The sequence below is a fragment of the Bubalus kerabau genome, chromosome 21 (assembly GCF_029407905.1).
Source record: "Bubalus kerabau isolate K-KA32 ecotype Philippines breed swamp buffalo chromosome 21, PCC_UOA_SB_1v2, whole genome shotgun sequence".
Classification (NCBI taxonomy): Eukaryota; Metazoa; Chordata; class Mammalia; order Artiodactyla; family Bovidae; genus Bubalus; species Bubalus kerabau.
This window is the reverse complement of record NC_073644.1, coordinates 48,720,610-48,737,576: the sequence shown is the minus strand read 5'-3', so window position 1 is coordinate 48,737,576 and position 16,967 is coordinate 48,720,610. Positions and strand designations below refer to the sequence as shown.

The window sequence follows — 16,967 nt, the reverse complement described above, 5'->3', positions numbered from 1 at the left end:
GGCTAAATGCCTAGTGCCTTTAGTTAGTCCTCTTCCCTTCAGTGTCTGCCAGGGCTGCCCTTCAGAAAGCGACCCAAATTAGCCCATGTTACTAGCAAGGGGCCATGCCCGGGAATACAGGAGCTCAGGTGGCACTAGTGGTAAAGAGCCTGCCTGCCAGTGCAGGAGATGTAAGAGACACTGGTTAATTCCCTGGGTTCGGAGATCCCCTGGAGGAGGAAATGGCAGCCCACTCCAGCCTTCTTGCCTGGAGAATTCCATGGACAGAGGAGCCTGGAGGGCTACAGTCCATGGGGTCACAAGGAGTCAGACACGACTGAGTGACTGAGCACACATGCCCAGGACTAGCAGGGGCAGGACTCAGGTGAGACACATGAGATGCCCAGAGCACATGCATAAGCTGGCACCACCTGCAGGAGCGTGTGCCACCTCAGGTTTTGTGCACTAAGACTGGCGTCTGCCTTGGGGGTTGGCCTAACACTAGTGTGGGTCCAGCAGCACCGCTCGCTCCCCTGGACATGTGGGCAGCATCGGCTCAGCAGCTGGGCCCTCTGGTTGGCACATTCAATCATCGCTGAGTCAAGCTCCAGAGCTTGGTTTATCATCAGTTGCTGCCGAAGACTGGTCTCATCACTGGCCTGCATGATACGTCTAACAATAAGGCGCTTTGCACTTACCCTTCAGAGCTATCTCCTACATTTTGGACTGTTAACAGCTTACTTTGAGATAACTATTAATATAATTTAAATTTGAACTGAAAACTATTCTGCTCAGTTAATTTTGTCTTATTAAGCAAAATGGAGAGTATAATGGGCAAAGTAAGTGTGTTGCTTAAAAAAGAAAAAGTCTCCTGTGATCTTCCATTTGTTTCTGGGAGGTGCTGGATAAAGTTCTTGGCTTCTAGCCAGGTGCTAATACCTACCTAGTTCTGGTCTGTGATGATCCTGGTCCATGATGACTGACCCTCTGGCATGATAGATGCATCATGTGTCCTGTAGAGGCTGTGCTTGATGTTTCCTTCAGTCTAGATAGGGTTTCCCTGGTGACTCTGGTAAATAATCGGTTTGATTTCTGATAACAATAACTTGAAAAAATAAAACTACTGACTATTTTGGGATAATGAAACCACTAAGGAATGTTTTCATTAAAAGTTTTATTTTTTAATGTACATATGTAATATCTCCTGAGCACGAGGGTTAGGATTTATTTTTCTTCCAGTGACTTAATTTCCTCAAGTGGCAGCAAATACTTCTTAAGTGTGCTCAACTTTTTTCCTTCCCACATGCCAAGTGTGCCCTTGAAAAACCACAGCTTATTTTGGTCATTAAATGTGTAATATTTACTTATTGTTGACATTTTACATGCTTGTACAAAGGATGAGTTTTTTTCTTATATAATGATGAGACATGAAGAAATGAGAACTGGTTAAGTATAATTCTGCAAATAAATGATTCAAATTTAATTTACATGTGGCAGATGTCTCATTTTTGGCAAGTTGGTTGGCAGGTCTTTTCAGCTGGAAATCACAAAAAGAAAAATGTGTAATTAGAAAACTTATCATGGGTGGACATTTCACCACAATGGGTGAGGGCTCTAGTTTCAAAGAGAACTTAAGACTTGGGGGTTTAAGAATTGGAGTAGACAGAGGATCCCAAGAAAGTTGGGGCGAGCTCCGAGGTCTGTAATGCGTTTGTGACCGGGTCAGAGAAAGCACGTGAAACTGTGCAAAGGCTCCCACCACCTGAGCTCCTGGGTGGGGGTGGGAGAGCCCCAGAGAGGGAACCAAGCTGCCAGGGAGGGCAGAGTAACCTGAGCATGTTCACACCCGCTCCAGAAATCACTTTATATCAGAATGCTAGGGAGTTCTTCCTTAGCTTTCATTTCCATTGCTTTTAGACTCTTCTTGGATGAGCCAAAGTAAGGTGGGAAGGCCTGCACTTTTGATTTCGGATTTCCCAACAGGAGATGGCAGAAGTGAACGTCGACATTTTACGAATCAGTGAACTAAAATGGACAGGAATGGGTGAGTTTAACTCAGATGACCATTATATCTACTACTGTGGGCAAGAATCTCTTAGACAAAAAGGAGTAGCCCTCACAATCAACAAGAGAGTCCAAAATGCAGTATGTGGATGCAATCCCAAAAAGGACAGAATGATCTCGGTTCATTTCCAAAGCAAACCATTGAACATCATAGTAATCCAAGTCTGCCCCAACCACTAATGCCAAAGAAGCTGAAGTTAAATGGTTCTATGAAGACCTACAAGAACTTCAGGAATTAACAAACACCAAAAAAATATGTCCTTTTCACCATAGGGGACTGGAATGCAAAAGTAGGAAGTCAAGAGACACCTGGAGTAAAAGACAAGTTTGGCCTTGGAATGCAAAATGAAGCAGGGCAAAAGGCTAACAGTTTCTTTGCCAAGAAAACACACTGGTCATAACAAACACCCTCTTCTAACAACACAAGAGACAATTCTACACATGGATATCACCAGATGGTAAATACTGAAATCAGATTGATAATATTATTTGCAGCTGAAGATGCAGAAGCTCTACACAGTCAACAAAAACAAGACCAGGAGTTGACTGTGGCTCATATCATGAACTATTATTGCCAAATTCAGACTTAAATGAAGAAAGTAGAGAAAACCATTAGGCCATTTAGATATGACCTAAATCAAATCCCTTATGATTATACTGTGGAAATGACAAATAGAGTCAAGGGATTAGATTTGAACAGAGTGCCTGAAGAACTATGGATGGAGGTTTGTGACATTATAAAGGAGGTGGTGTCAAAATCATCCCCAAGAAAAAGAAATGTAAAAAGGCAAAATGGTTGTCTGAGGAGGCCTTACAAATAGTTGAGAAAAGAAGTGAAAGGCAAAGGAGAAAAGGAAAGATATACCCATTTGAATTCAGAGTTTCAAAGAATAGCAAGGAGAGATAAGAAAGCCTTAAGTGAACAATGTAAAGAAATAAGGTGAAGGCAATGGCAACCCACTCCACTACTCTTGCCTGGAAAATCCCATGGGCAGAGGAACCTGGTAGGCTGCAGTCCATGGGGTCGCTAAGAGTTGGACACGACTGAGCGACGTCACTTTCACTTTTCACTTTCCTGCATTGGAGAAGGAAATGCAACCCACTCCAGTGTTCTTGCCTGGAGAATCTCAGGGACAGGGGAGCCTGGTGGGCTGCCGTCTGTGGGGTTGCACAGAGTCGGACATGACTGAAGCGACTTAGAAGCAGCAGCAGCAGCAGAGATCCCTTGAAGAAAATTAGAGATACCAAAGGAACATTTGATGCAAAGATGGGCACAATAAAGGACAGAAATGGTATGGACTTAACAGAAGCAGAAGATATTAAGAGGTGGCAAGAATACACAGAAGAAGTATACAAAAATGTCTTAATGACCTGGATAACCATGAGGGTGTGATCACTCACCTAGAGCCAGACATCCTGGAGTGTGAAGTCAAGTGGGCCTTAGGAAGCATCACTACGAACAAAGGTAGTGGAGGTGATGGAATTCCAGCTGAGCTATTTCAAATCCTAAAAGATAGATGGTGCTGTTAAAGTGCTACACTCAATATGCCAGCAAATTTGGAAAACTCAGCAGTGGCCACAACAAACTGAAAAAGGTCAGTTTTCATTCCAATCCCAAAGAAAGGCAATGCCAAAGAATGCACTCATTTCACATGCAAGCAAGGTAATGCTCAAAATCCTTCAAGCTAAGCTTCAATAATCCATGAATGGAGAACTTCCAGATGTACAAGCTGGATTTAGCAAAAGCAGAGGAACCAGAGATCAAATGTCCAACATCTGTTGGAGCATAGAAAAAGCAAGGGAGTTCCAGAAAAACATTACTTCTTCATTGACTAGGTTAAGGCCTTTGACTGTGTAGATCATAAAAAACTGTAGAAAATTCTTAAAGAGTTGGGAATACCAGACCACCTTATCTGCCTCCTGAGAAACTTGTATATGGGTCAAGAAGCAACAGTTAGAACCAGACATGGAACAATGAACTAGTTCCAAATTGGGAAAGGAGTATGTCACAGCTGTATATTGTCACCCTACTTATTTAACTTCTATGCAGAGTACATCATGACAAATGCTGGGCTGGATGAAGCACAGGTTGGAAGCTTGCTGGAAGAAATGTCAGTAACCTCAGATATGCAGATGATACCACTCTAATGGCAGAAAGCAAAGAGAAACTAAAGAGCCTCTTAATGAAGGTGAAAGAGGGGTGAAAAAGCTGGCTTAAAACTCAAGATTCAAGAAACTAAGATCATGGCATTTGGTCCCATCACTCCATGGCAAATAGAGGGGAAAAAATTGGAAACAGTGACAGAGTTTATTTTCTTGGGCTCCAAAGTCACTGTGGATGGTGACTGCAGCCATGAAATTAAAAGATGTTTGCTCCTTGGAAGAAAAGCTATGACAAATCTAGGCAGCATATTAAAAAGCAGAGATGTCAGTTTTCCAGCAAAGGTCTGTCTAGTCAAAGCTATGGTTTTTCCAGCAGTCATATATGGATGTGAAAGTTGGACCATAAAGAAGGATGAGAGCCAAAGAACCGATGCTTTCCAACCATGGCGCTGGAGAAGACTCTTGAGAGTCTCTTGTCAATCAAGGGACTGATTGACAATGAATCAAACCAGTCAGTCCTAAAGGAAATCAACTCTGAATATTCACTGGGAGGACTGATGCTGAAGTTGAAGCTCCAATACTTTGGCCACCTGATGGGAAGAGCTGACCCAGTGGAAAAGACCCTGATGCTGGGAAGGATTGAAGGCGGGAGGAGAAGGGGATGACAGAGGATAAGATGGTTAGATGGCATCACCCACTCAATGGACATGAGTTTGAGCAAACTCCAGGAGATAGTGATGGACAGGGAAGCCCGGCGTGCTGCAGTCCATGGGGTCACAAAGAGTAGGACACATCTTAGTGCCTGAACAACAAAAACAGCCAGGATGATGCCCTGTGTCTCCCCACCCCTTGTGCCCTTTGTCTGGGTTTGGCTTCCCTCTCCAGACAGAACCACAGGATTTTTAAAGGTGGCTTAGAGGCAAGTTGTCATGCTTTCTGCTATAGGAATCAGGTTACCTATCTCTAGACTATCATCGCTGGGGAAGGCCCAGAGAAATGAAGGTGGAGGCGGCCCACGTCACCAAGGGGCAAGTGAAAATTAGAGACTGAGGGAGCCAAGATCTTCCTCCGAAACCTGCCTCTCTTCTGAAGACGGACCTCTTCCCTCCTGGTCTTCCTCTGCTAGCCTAAACCCTTGTAGGAAACAGAGCCACGTTCCTGGTGTGTTGGTCCAAGGGACCAACCCAGCCTCTCCCGAACACCACATTTTTCATAGCCTAAGTTTGTGGCTTGGACCAGATTTCTTTTGGAATCTGCTCTGGTTGACCAGCTCCCTGACACGTCCTCTTTAATCTTTCTTAAGACCCCTCCGTCTAACTTCTCACCCTCCTTCCTTCCCCTTCCCCACCCCACCTTTCCCTTCCACCTGAGGTCAGACCCAGCAGCCTCTGGTGTAGGTGTCTCCGACGGGCGCTCTCGGGGAAGTCTTCAGCCCTGGGACCCTTCTGAGTTCACTCATACGTGGGACTTGGGGACAGAGGCTGGAAGATGAAGGTCTGGGGGCACAAACCTGGGAAAACCAGAGAGCTCCAACCCCAAGTAATTCTGAATCTTTGCACTGGGAGATTGTGTTTTCTCCATTTAGCTCATAAAATATGACAAAGAAGAAGGGGCACAGGAGAGGAGGAAAGACACACGAGAACCTGGGAAGGAGAAGGTGTACAGGATACCTGCAGCCTTGCCTGTCTCCTAGGTTTTTAGTGAGAACTACAAGGGATCATGGAAGGGAAGGGAGGTTGAGGACCACAGGTGGTCCCAGAGAATGAGGAGCTGTTATTATGGAGGGCGTGGGACTGGACCTAAGTGCCAGGCTGGAGGCGGGACAAAGCCCAAGACCCCAGCTCATGGTCTACAAGTTCTCCCCAGCCTGAGGGCCCTGTGGATGAGGCTTACCCTCACCTGGCTTTGCTGTCCAGTCTGGCAAGAGGCATATGTACATAGGTGAAAACTCAGCCCCACTCAGTGGCACTTCTGTCCCAAGGCAGGCCTACCTTCATTGTACATTATCTCGTGGGTATTATTTCTCATGTAACTACATCTCAATTTAAGATTTAGGATATTATTAATAGCTCCTTGAAGGCAGAGAAGGTGTGCGGTGCTCTTGGCAGACCTGGGTGGGCCCCTGTGGGACCCTTCCTCCTGCTGCCCACCTCCAGGAGCAGCCTGGCAGGTGGCCAGGAGCAGAGAGTGCTGTGCCCTGCACCACTCTGCCAAGGGCTGTCTTTGAAACATCACATCTCTGGGTCACTTCTCAGGCTCTAGGACACCGCTGACCGAGCCCACTGCCCACCGCTTGCTCCTTGCTCACCACTGACAGTGTCTTGGTGCTTTGAGAGAGCTGCAGGACCACCAGCCTTCTGGGCAGGCAAGGGGGTCTGGGGATGGTCAAGACCCCTCACCACCCTCCCCTCTGCCCTTAGCAGACGCTTTAATTGGAGACTGGGCAGGAGGCTGCCTGGGCTCTCCCTCCTCACTGGGCCTCCCCTGGTCCATCTCTATGTCTGAAGCCCTGCAGCAGAGAGGAAGACTGCTGCCCCAGCCCACGGGAAGTCCTCCTCCAAGCCCAAACACTGCAGGGAGGATCACTAGGGGAACCCAGCACCCTGACAAGTGGGCTGACTCAGAGGGAGTCTCCAGTCATCTCGCCTAAAAATCACCTGGAGTCAACTCGTTGGAGACAAGCTAAAAAAGGACAATTGGAGAAATATGAATGTGGGTGATACAACAATATTATTAAATAATTGTTAATTTTCTCAAAAGTGATAATGGCCTTTAGGTTATGGAGGAGAGAGCACTTGTTATCAGGAAACACAGCTGAGATATTTAAGGGTCAAGTACTGTGATTTCCACAATTTACTCTTGAATGGTTCAGCCAAATACACACACGTGCACACACACACACACACACACACACACACAGACACACACGTGCATTAAACTAATATGGCAAAATGTTAGGAAGTGTTGAATGTATGTAGTGGGTATCTGGGTGATCATCTAGCTTTTTCAGTTGTGTGTGTGTGTGTGTGTGTGTGTTTGAAAATAATCATATTACAAAGTTAGGGCCAAAATCCCCTGGATATTTTGTCTATAGAGCCTGCCCTCATAGACCCTATGATTTGGGTGGTCCAGGGGGTGCTGAGAACGAAGAGTTGAACAAGCTCCCCAGGTGTCCCTGATGCAGGTGATCCTTGGAACCCATCGGGAGAATGGTGCTCTGACAGCCTAAGGTCTGAAGGTAGAAACCCAGGCTCAGCTGCTCATTCTTGCTGGGGCAGCACCCGCCGTGCCCGGGAGCCTCCATGCTGCCGCCTCGGCTCCAGACACGCTGCCTCTGCCCGGTGCTCCAGCAACTTTCCACTGCTTAGACAGCACGCTTACCTCCTGGACTTCGCCCAGAATGTCCCTTTTGTTTTTTTTTCCCCTTACCTCCCAATCTCCATTCTCCCCCATTTACATGGCCAACATCTACCATCTCCATGTCCCCTCCTCCAGTAAGACTGGGTCAGTCACCCCTTTTAGGTGCTCCAATAGAACCCCCAGCAGATGTGATTCCCGCTTACTGGTCTGTGTTGCTCACTAGCATGAGAACCCCTAGAGTCCCCCTGTATAATTTTCATGGCTGTTCCCAAAGGCTCCAGCTTCCCTCCTTCTAGATATGGTGAAGGGTCCCATTGCCCAGCCCCTGGAGGCCCCCTGGGACCTCCCCACTGGCTAGTTTTGGCCAATGAACTATGATCCCAAGTGGAAGACTTTCTGGAGCTTTCTTTTGATCCAACCCAGCAATGCACATTAGAGAGGGTGGGCCCCTGGGAGCCTGGGTCCCTGAGTAAGTAAAATGCACACAGCCTCTTGATGATCTGTGCCAAGCAGGCAGCTTTGAAGGGAAGAAACCTAACTGTTCTAGTCACTGTGACTGGGGTTTGTTAATGCAGCATGACCTAGCCCAGCCTTGCTCACTTCTATATCCCCAAACACTGGCCCAGCTGCTAGCACAAAACAATGCCTATGATATAATTCCTATCACTTTTTTCTTGGCTGTGAAACTAGCCTCAAAGACCAGGCAGATGCTCTAAGACAGACACACCACCCCGTGTCCTTCCCTGGTGACACGGGACTCTCTGTGGAGGTGTCCCAAAGTATCCCTGCCCAGCGAGTTACGGATGCCACCTCCTCTGACCTGTGAACAAGTCAGACAGTCTCCCAATGGATCCTGAGTTAACCGTGAGCCGCCGTCACCCTTTCACTCTGGCGATGGCTCCAGGAGGAGGGGAGGAGCCTCCTAACCCCCCCGCCCTGCTTGTTAACTTGTGAAGACCCTTCAGCCTTTGCGCCGTCTCTGCAGAAAGCATCAGAAAGGACCCCAGCTACCACTGCAGCTTCTGGAAAAGTTCTGGAGGAAAGAAAGTGTGTTCCCACTGCCTCTTGCGTCCCCAATCTCTATGGCCCTTTTCTCTTGCTAGATTGTCCAGTCCCAAGCACGCCCCGCCCCTCAACCTGTCCCCAAGGACTGCAGGAGCTAAAATGATCCAACATGAGGATGGATGGCCGCAGCCTGGAGGCAGCCTGGCAGCACTTTGCGCAGGTGGGAAACTCCCGGGACTTCTGGCCGGTGCACATCCAGGGAAGAAGCAGGCAGAGGCAGGTCAGAGCTGCGGCTGCTTTACCCACGGACCCACTGCGGCCCAGACTGGTCCTCACACCTCCCGGCTTGTGGTCCTTAAGTACAGTGAATTTTCATATGCTTTGAGGTGACGGCTGTTTTGTCTCCTCTTCCCAGAGGCCCAGCTGAAGGCAAGGCAGAGCAGCTGATGGGGTGAGAGGTGGGCAGAGTGGGACAGTCGCAAAGGAGACCTCAGGGTGCAGGAACATCGGACTTCTCCTCGTTGCTGATTCAATGTTCCTGGGACTGCGGGGTGGCATGGCCCAGCCCTGGGCTTGCTCTCTGGACTCCTCACTTTCAGCGGGGCTGGGGCGGCAGCTACGCTTGTCCAAGGCGGCTCTGCAAGGAGGAGCCTGTAACCCTGCTCACATCTGTGGATGGCCTTGTACTGCCCAAAGCCCTTCCACATCCACTCTGTGCTCAGACCCTGATAGCCCCTAAGCCGGGAGGGAAGAATAATACTGTCCGTGTTCGATAGTGGACAAGTTCAACAGAGAAGCGAAAAAGTGCCTTGGCCCGCATAGCAAGTCAGTGACAGAACCCAGATGGAGCTGGGGCCTGGAGACCCCTCTGACCAGTGTCCTGCCTGCTTTGCTCTGTTCTAAGAAAAGGTGAAAAGAGCTTTCCAGAAGGGTCACACTTGGGTTCCTGTGCACACACGTGCACATACACACATACACACACTTTCAAACTGCTGCCCCCTAGAGAGAAATATTGCTGGGGCTCGAAGACAGAAGTCCACATGGGAGACCTCTGAGCCTCTGTGAGCACGGTCCTGACCTCCTCGGGGTGTCGCCAGGCTGGGGCTGTCAAAGTGCCCGGGAGCCAGGAAGGGCCGTCCCAGCCAAGCCTCCTGTTGGCCTTTGTTCCTCATGGTGACCAGTGGATGGGGGTGGCCAATGGGCTCCTCACGGTGAACACACAGCTGCTGGTGGGCCCCGAGGGCTCATCTGGTTCAAATTCTCATAATTGGACTCCTGAGTCTGGGGCCTGTGGGCAGGAGAAAGTTGGCTGACCACCCAAACAGGAGAGGTCTCTGACTGCCCAAACCCCAGCCCAGGAAAGGGTGGAAGAGGGGGTGAGATGGGCGTCAGGGGCCTATGTCCAACAGGGTCTGGAGACCAAGCGAAGGTTGGAGGCTGGGCAGCAGCAGAACTTGCAGACCAGGGAAGGGACACCCAGGCGACAGCGTCCCAGATCAGAGTCTCTGTCTTCTCAAAGGGATATAGTCTGTGGCTTCAAAACCCACCTCCAGGCCAGGCCTCCTGAGCTCCAGATGCTTTCCTGACTTCCGGGACATCCTCCTGGGCCTCTCAGACCTACATGCCCCATGCCCTACATGCCTACATGCCCACCTGGGGCTCTCCACCGCCCCTCTTCTCTCCCCGTCTTCAGCTCTGTAAGCGGCACCAGGCTTTCAGCTCCAGAACTGCTGGCTCCCTCCTTTGCTCGTGCTGCCCAGCAGGCCTCTGTCTGCCCTGCCTCTGTGCGCCACATCTTTGCTTGTGCTGCCCAGCAGGCCTCCAGCCAGCCCTGCCTCTGCCCCATCTCCCCACCCTCTCTGCTGCCACCTTCAGCCAAGCAACCGAGCCAGCCACAGTCCTGATCAACAGCCCTCCCAGGTCTCCTGCCTCCACTCCTGTTCAGATGGGGCCATTCGCCTACTTAAACCACTCCCCGACTTCCCATCGCACCCAGGGTAAATCCTGCAGCCTGCCTGCATTCCCCGCCCCCTCCCTGGGTCATGCCTGAGCCTTTGCCTCCCGGCTGCCGCCAGCACCCTTACCTGTCCGTATGGGTGCCTGCCTCCCATCTCTCGCTGTCCTCAGACAGGATAACGGGCCTGAAGCAGCCACAACGCAGTGGCACCTCCCTCTCCTGGGGCTTTGCTCTATCACCTTGTCCATTTTTTCCCCCCACAGCTCTTATTGTATAATCTAAGATCTCTTGTTTAGGTATTTATTAAAATTCTCCACATTCAAGTGTGAGTTCTCTGAGATGGAGGATTTTTGCTTTACTTTTAGCATCCAAAACAGTGCCCAGTACATGATAGGGATCAACTGATATTTTGAGCAGTGGTCAGCTTTCTGATTTAGGTGCCCTGGTGCAATAGTAAGTTAGTAAAGAAAAGGGACTTTGCACAGGTATTCTAGAATGTGCGGGACTGCTGAGTGGACATCTGCAGAGAGGGTTCTGGGTTGGCGGTGCGGCTCTCCCAGCCCCCAGGCCCAGGTGGAGCGGAGCTATAGGAGTGGCTAGGCTTCTTTAAGGGGTCCTAAACGGCTGTCACCGGCTTCCTGCCTCCCAGGAAGCGTTTGTTCTTCAATATGGGCCTTCACTTGGACAGACACCAAGAAGGGGTAAGGTCCACACTTCCTACCTTTTAGGTCTGTGGGCCCTCAACTAAGCCCTCAGTACCTCTACTGACATTTTGCTTGCAAAGCCTTCACTCAGCAGGGTGTCTGAGACAATGATTGCCCTGTGGTGGCTTTTGTGTGGATCTGTTCTAGAACACTGGGCACTACGAGAGGAAAAATACCGTCTTCAGGGATACCTCTAGGTGCAGAGATAAGGCAGACACAGAAAAATGACCTTCAACAGCATGGACACCAAGCAGCTGGCCTGGGAGACAGGCCAGTGCAAGGCCCAAAGTTAGTGCTGGGAACGTGGTGGGACGGGAGTGCAGAAGCAGGTAAGCGTGACCTGGTCTCGCTGGTCAGCCTTGGCGGAGTGAAGGAGCGGGAGCTTCAGGGGGCAGCAGGGAGAGCCTTGACACTGAGAAGGGCTAGAACCCCCACCCCAGCCTGTTGTCCATTGTTTCTTCTTGTGCCACTCTGCCTGAGAAGCCCATACCTCTTTGCCAGTGGGAACCAAAGAGGGGCAAGGTGGGGGTGGGCTAGCTCGCTTACCTTGGCGGAGCGTCCGAGGTGACTGGGTGCTCTGTGTGAGGAACAGAGAGAAAGGAGGCATGAATCTGCGCGGTGGCCTCTGGGCTCCAAGCCCTGCTGCCCATCCCACCCCACCATAAGAGAGTGGTCTGGAGGGAGACAAGCTAGCCAGCAGAATGTGAAGGAGTAACCTGAAAGATGACAGTTACCTAGGAAGACGGGGAGTGAGGAGCACACCTAGCAGGGAGACCTGCTTTTCTGAGGCCCCTGAAGCACAGAATTCTTGGTGGGTTTGAAGACCCTGCGAGAAAGCCAGTGTGGCCCAGCAAAGATGGCAGCCAAGGCAACTGTGGCAAATTTTGGATTTTATCCCGGGAGAGTCTGAGGCTGGTGCTACTCACTTAGGTGAGCTGAGAGGCTCAGGAAGCCCCTTCTCTGGGGCACAGAACAAATCTCCGATCCAGCTTAGTGAGAGTAGGGAGGGGTGACCACAGCTCTCTGAAGATGGCTTGCTAGTTCAAGCTTCCACGCTTGGATAGATGCTGCTCCCTCTGCTAGGAACACGGCTAGCTCCTTGTTCTCCCAGCTCCCAGCTGCTTACAGCTTTCGGTTTAGCCTCCCTTTACTGTGCACAGCCTTGCCGCCTGGCTCCTGTCCCGATGCCCCATCAGAGAGAGGCCTCTGGGCCTCTGCAGTACCTGGGTTGACTGCACTTCTCTCTGCAGACTGCATTTATCTGCTTACTTCTCAGCATCCCATTCAAGGGCAGGGCACCATGTTATATTCATTTCTGTATATTTCCAGGACCTATGCAGCATGTAGTTGGTGCTTGGGATGCTGCTGCAACCTAATGAATGAAATGGTGCTATTTGGGAAAGCCTGTGTGTGGTCAGGGCCCTTCCGGATGATGGGGCACTTGGCAAAAGGGTGAGTCTGTATCTCTGTGACTCTAGGCTGGAGGCAAGTTCCCTAACCTCTCTGGCCTCAGCTTCCTGATGGTAAAATTGGCTCACGCTGGCTGGTACGTCCTGGGCTTGACCAGGGAGGAGGAGACGCACAGGTGCATTAATGAAGTTCCAGTTGTGTCAGGCCCGGTGGTCAGCCTGGAGGAGAGCCCCACTTGCCCTGAGCACCCATCCTGGCCCAGGGTCGCACCCACCTAGGCGATGCTGGGCAGCGGCCCGAACGCCCAGAACGCTGAGCAGCAGCAGCGCTTTGAGGCCGAGCGCGCCGAGCAGGAGGGCGGTCGCAGAGGCCCTGGAGGCGCCGTGGAAACGAAACAAGTAGACGCTGGCTTCGGCGCGGCCCAGGCTGTTGGAGGCCGTACACGTGTAGCGGCCGTCGTGGGCCAGCGCGGGCAGCTCGGCGGTCACCTGGTGGCCGTGATCATGACCTGGGCTCCGCGTGGCGGCCGAGCCGTTGCCCAGGGCCGGGCCGGACCAGGCTAGGGCGGGCGGTGGCTCCCCTTCAGCTGTGCAGAGTGCGTGGAAGGCGTGCCCCGGGCCTGGCAGCACAGAGATGTTGACGATCCGAGGGGCGGCTGCGGGCGGCGGCCGAAAGAGGACCCGGGAGAAAGCAAAGCGCGGTCAGAGCAGCGGCGGGCAAAGGAAAGGGCAAGGGGCAGCCCTCCCTGTCCCCTTCGCGGAGAGGGTTGGAGGAGGGAGCGAGGATAGGATATGAGAGGAAGGAAGAGGCGCTCCGGGCGGCAGGGCTTCTGGGTTCCCACAACAGGTGTGGCCTTTGGCAAGTTATTCCATCGCTCTGGGGCTTAGTTTCTTCACGTGTAAAATGGGGATCACTTATTTTATGAGGTTCTGGGGAAGATCTGACAAGTTAATTCATGTGGGGTGCCTGGGCAAGTGCTTTCTAAACGTCATTACTTCGTGATAGCGCATGATTGGGGCTTCCCCAGGTGGCACTAGTGGTAAAGAACCCACTTGTGAATGCAGGAGACAAAACAGAAGAGGGTTCGATCCCTGGGTCCGGTAGATCCCCTGGAGAATGGAATGGCAACCCACTTTATTCTTCCCTAGAGAATCCTATGGACAGAGGAGCCTGGTGGGTCGGGGTCTCAAAGAGTGGGAGGCGACTGAAGCGATGGCATGCAGCAAGCAGCCGCAGGATCAGGGCGGCGTGGGGCGGAGGGGGGCGGTCTGCTGGAGAGATTTCAAGGGCACTCCCCGGACAGCCTCACTGACATCTCGAGTGGAGACGGATTCACCGAATCGGTGAGACTGAGGCGGACAAGTCCGAGGAAACTGAAGTGCGGTCAGAGAGGCTGCCCAGCCAGCCCAAGGGCACATGAGTGGTTCCTGGCAGAGCCAAACTAAACCCAGAACGCTTGGGTCCCCCACAGCGGGGGTCTCAGATTAAAAAAAAAAAAAAAAAAAAAAAAAAAAAAGCTCCTTAAGTCATTCCAGAGCTAACCAGGCTTGAGAATCACCCTACTAGGATCCTGGCCCCCCATCCTTAAACCTCAGGGTCTAGAGAAGTGCTGGGCACGTGGTGGGCTCCCTGTGCCCCCTTCAGTGCACACGGCCCGCTGCAGTCCTTGTTCCTCGTTTTTCTCCCCGCTAGTCTCAGGGCTGTTGGGGCACACTCACTCTCTACCAGCTTCATTGCAGCACCCATCCCAGGCTCCACCCAGCCCTTCCCGGGGCCAGGATTCCGCGGCCTTTGAACCAGTTACCTGGGGGCTTGTGGCCCTTCCAGGTGTGGGAGCACCCTGCTCTACAGGAAGGGGTGTGCCCGTTGTAACCCCTCGGATCCCAGCCCAGACCCCGCACCGAGAGCCCCGCGGCACGCGGCGAGCGAAGTCGGGCAGCGCGCTCACCCGTCACGCGGAGCCGGACGCCCTGGCGGCTTTCGTAGCGGTCGTGGACGTCGCCCGCGAACTCGACGCGGCAGAAGTAGCGGCCGTCGTCGGCCAGCGCCAGGCGCTCGATGCGCAGCGACAGGTCGTTGCGGCGCGGGTTGCCGAGCAGCCGGAAGCGGCCGTGTAGGCTGAGCGCCGTCTGGCACAGCTCGCTGCCGCGCGCCGCGGCGCAGCGGAACACCTGCGGGCCGGCGAACGGCTCGCCCGCGCGCCAGATGGCCGTGAGCGGCCCGTCGTAGTGGCGGTGCGGGTGCGTGAAGGTGCAGGGCAGCACCGCGGCCTCGCCCGCCGTCGCGCTCACCTCGGCCGGCACCTGCATGGACCAGCGCTGCGCGGGCGCACCTGCGGGCAGGCGGGCGGGCGGGCAGCGCGGGCGCGTGCGTCTACCCTACCCGCATCCCGAGTGGCCTAGAACCCCCCGGGGCACAGGAAGCGCCCTCCTCCCTTCGCGAGTTGCGGAGGAGGAGGGGGAGGCTGGAAACCCATCCCAGGACTCCAGGGGCATCTCCCAGGACCTTGACCCCCGTGACTTTCTAGGTGCCTGGATCCTCCCTTGCCCCTCCCGCTTCCCTCTCTCCATCCCCGCTTCCCCCCTGGGACTGTTTGCTTCACTCAGGGCGGTCCCACCTCACCGACGGGCCCAGTGTTCCCATCCTCTTCTCCATCAAACCTGCCCTGCTTCAGAAAACCTCGGGGATCCTGTGGTTACACTGTGTCCGTAATACTTCCCCACCCCCAACCCCCCCACCTGATGATGATAATAGTAAAGGCACTTACTGTTCATCTCTGTGTTGAGCAAGTTCCCAGTGGTATCTCTCTTAGTCCTCACAAGTGATCCTAGAGGTAAGAAGAGTTAGCCCCAGGTTACATGTTAATAAACCAGGGCACAGATTACGTAGTTGCCTACTGGGATGAGGCAAAGCTGATGTTCAGACTCCCGACTGCCTGACTCCTCTGCTGCACTTTAATGCACTAAAGTGAAGTGAAGTCACTCAGTCGTGTCCGACTCTTTAGGACCCCATGGACAGAAGCCTACCAGGCTCCGCCATCCATGGGATTTTCCAGGCAAGAATATTGGAGTGGGCTGCCATTTCCTTCTCCAGGGGATCTTCCCAACCCAGGGATCGAACCCGGGTCTCCTGCATTGCAGACAGACTGAGCCACCACTAAGGGCATAGAAACTCGGGCCTTCTCCAAGGAGAGCAACATTCTCATTTACAGAGGGGCAATGGAGGCCTTGGGAGGGGGTGGTATGTTTTGAAGCTGATGCATTGAGTTGGTGACTGAGGTTCCTCTGTACTCCAGTTTCACCCAAGTGGGCTTTCCAATAGGCCAGTGTCCAGACAGGGAGCTGAGAGACCAAGAGGTGCAGTGCTTTTGGGCTCAGGTTTCCTCATCTCCCATGTCGTGGGCCTCCGAAGTGTGGTTGAGCTAAGGTCTGCAAGCCGTACTCTGCTGCAGCTTAGGGAGCGCTGGAGGTCGCTCACTGCCTCTGTTGTTGCAGATGTGTGCTTCTTTGGGAGAGGGGTGAACCGGGTGGGCCGATGGGTGTCAGTGCTGGGAGGATCAGACCAAGGGGTGCCTCCTCAAGGAGGGGGCAGGCTGAGTTGCTGGTGCCTGGGTGCAGGGATCTCTACAGGGAATAATATAGCAGCCCCTGTATTTCCAAAGGGCTTTGCAATTTGCCAAGTTCTTTCACATACATCACATCACATGATTCCAAGTCCAGTGCTCTTTGCTCTTGGCAGTAGCCCAACGTGTATCTTGGGCGGGAATCCCCTCAACTCACAGCTGGCAGACCATCCTCCAGGGAACCCATCCCATCTATGAATAATGTACAGGACAGGGCACTCCTCCTGGGCATTCAGGCTCAGGACTGCCTGATTCCTCTGCTGCACTCTAGTGTATTAAGGGCATAGAAACTCGGGCCTTATCCAAGGAGAGCAACATTCCCAGAACCAAAGTCTCCTGCTCCTCACTGTCGCTGTCTGGAGCCTTCTCCTCCCCTCTCCGTGATGGCCCTCCCCAGATCCCATCATGGCTCTCCTGGACCCATAAGCCTTGTCCTCTCTGGCAGATGTCCCAGCCCTTCACCTGCCCCTCTCCATCCTCACTGGCAGCTTGGTACTCTCCCTGCAGTGTAGTGTCCTGACCCCGGGGCCTCCACATGTGCTGGGCCAGGCAGAGTTGGGTACAAATTGGGTTGTGTGAGCTGTGTCTCACATAAAACCTCACTTTGGGATCGCGCCAAGCTTGCAGTGAAATAAAACCACATTTTTTTTTCCACACAGTCTGTTTCTAAGACGAATCTTCTTTCTTCTGGACAAGTGGAAATATGCTTTTGAACCCCAGCCAGGTTCCTCATCTATTCCTAGTAAGAGCTTGTATGCCCAGT

The 16,967-nt window shown here is 52.5% G+C and overlaps 1 protein-coding gene across 1 annotated transcript; it reads right to left on the bottom strand.

Annotated features, from left to right (window-relative positions):
* Window positions 1-8,206: 8,206 nt before the first annotated feature.
* Window positions 8,207-16,741, bottom strand: SIGLEC15 (sialic acid binding Ig like lectin 15). The gene is made up of 6 exons (XM_055559310.1): window positions 16,552-16,741; window positions 15,350-15,409; window positions 14,531-14,914; window positions 12,857-13,237; window positions 11,719-11,749; window positions 8,207-9,799 (listed from the first exon to the last, which is right to left on the bottom strand). Exons 1-6 carry the CDS (start codon window positions 16,739-16,741, stop codon window positions 9,718-9,720), a joined length of 1,128 nt encoding a protein of 375 aa, XP_055415285.1. The 3' UTR covers window positions 8,207-9,717.
* Between the last annotated feature and the right edge of the window lie 226 nt (window positions 16,742-16,967).

Excerpts from the sequence above, each read along its gene's own strand:
- SIGLEC15 (XM_055559310.1), bottom strand. The coding sequence starts at position 16,741 with ATGTGGAGGCCCCGGGGTCAGGACACTACACTGCAGGGAGAGTACCAA. Across the intron at positions 15,410-16,551 it reads GAAGGCTCCAGACAGCGACA|GATCACTTGTGAGGACTAAG; the intron begins GTGAGGAGCAGG and ends TCTTACCTCTAG. Across the intron at positions 13,238-14,530 it reads CGTCCGGCTCCGCGTGACGG|CCGCCCCTCGGATCGTCAAC; the intron begins GTGAGCGCGCTG and ends CGCCGCCCGCAG.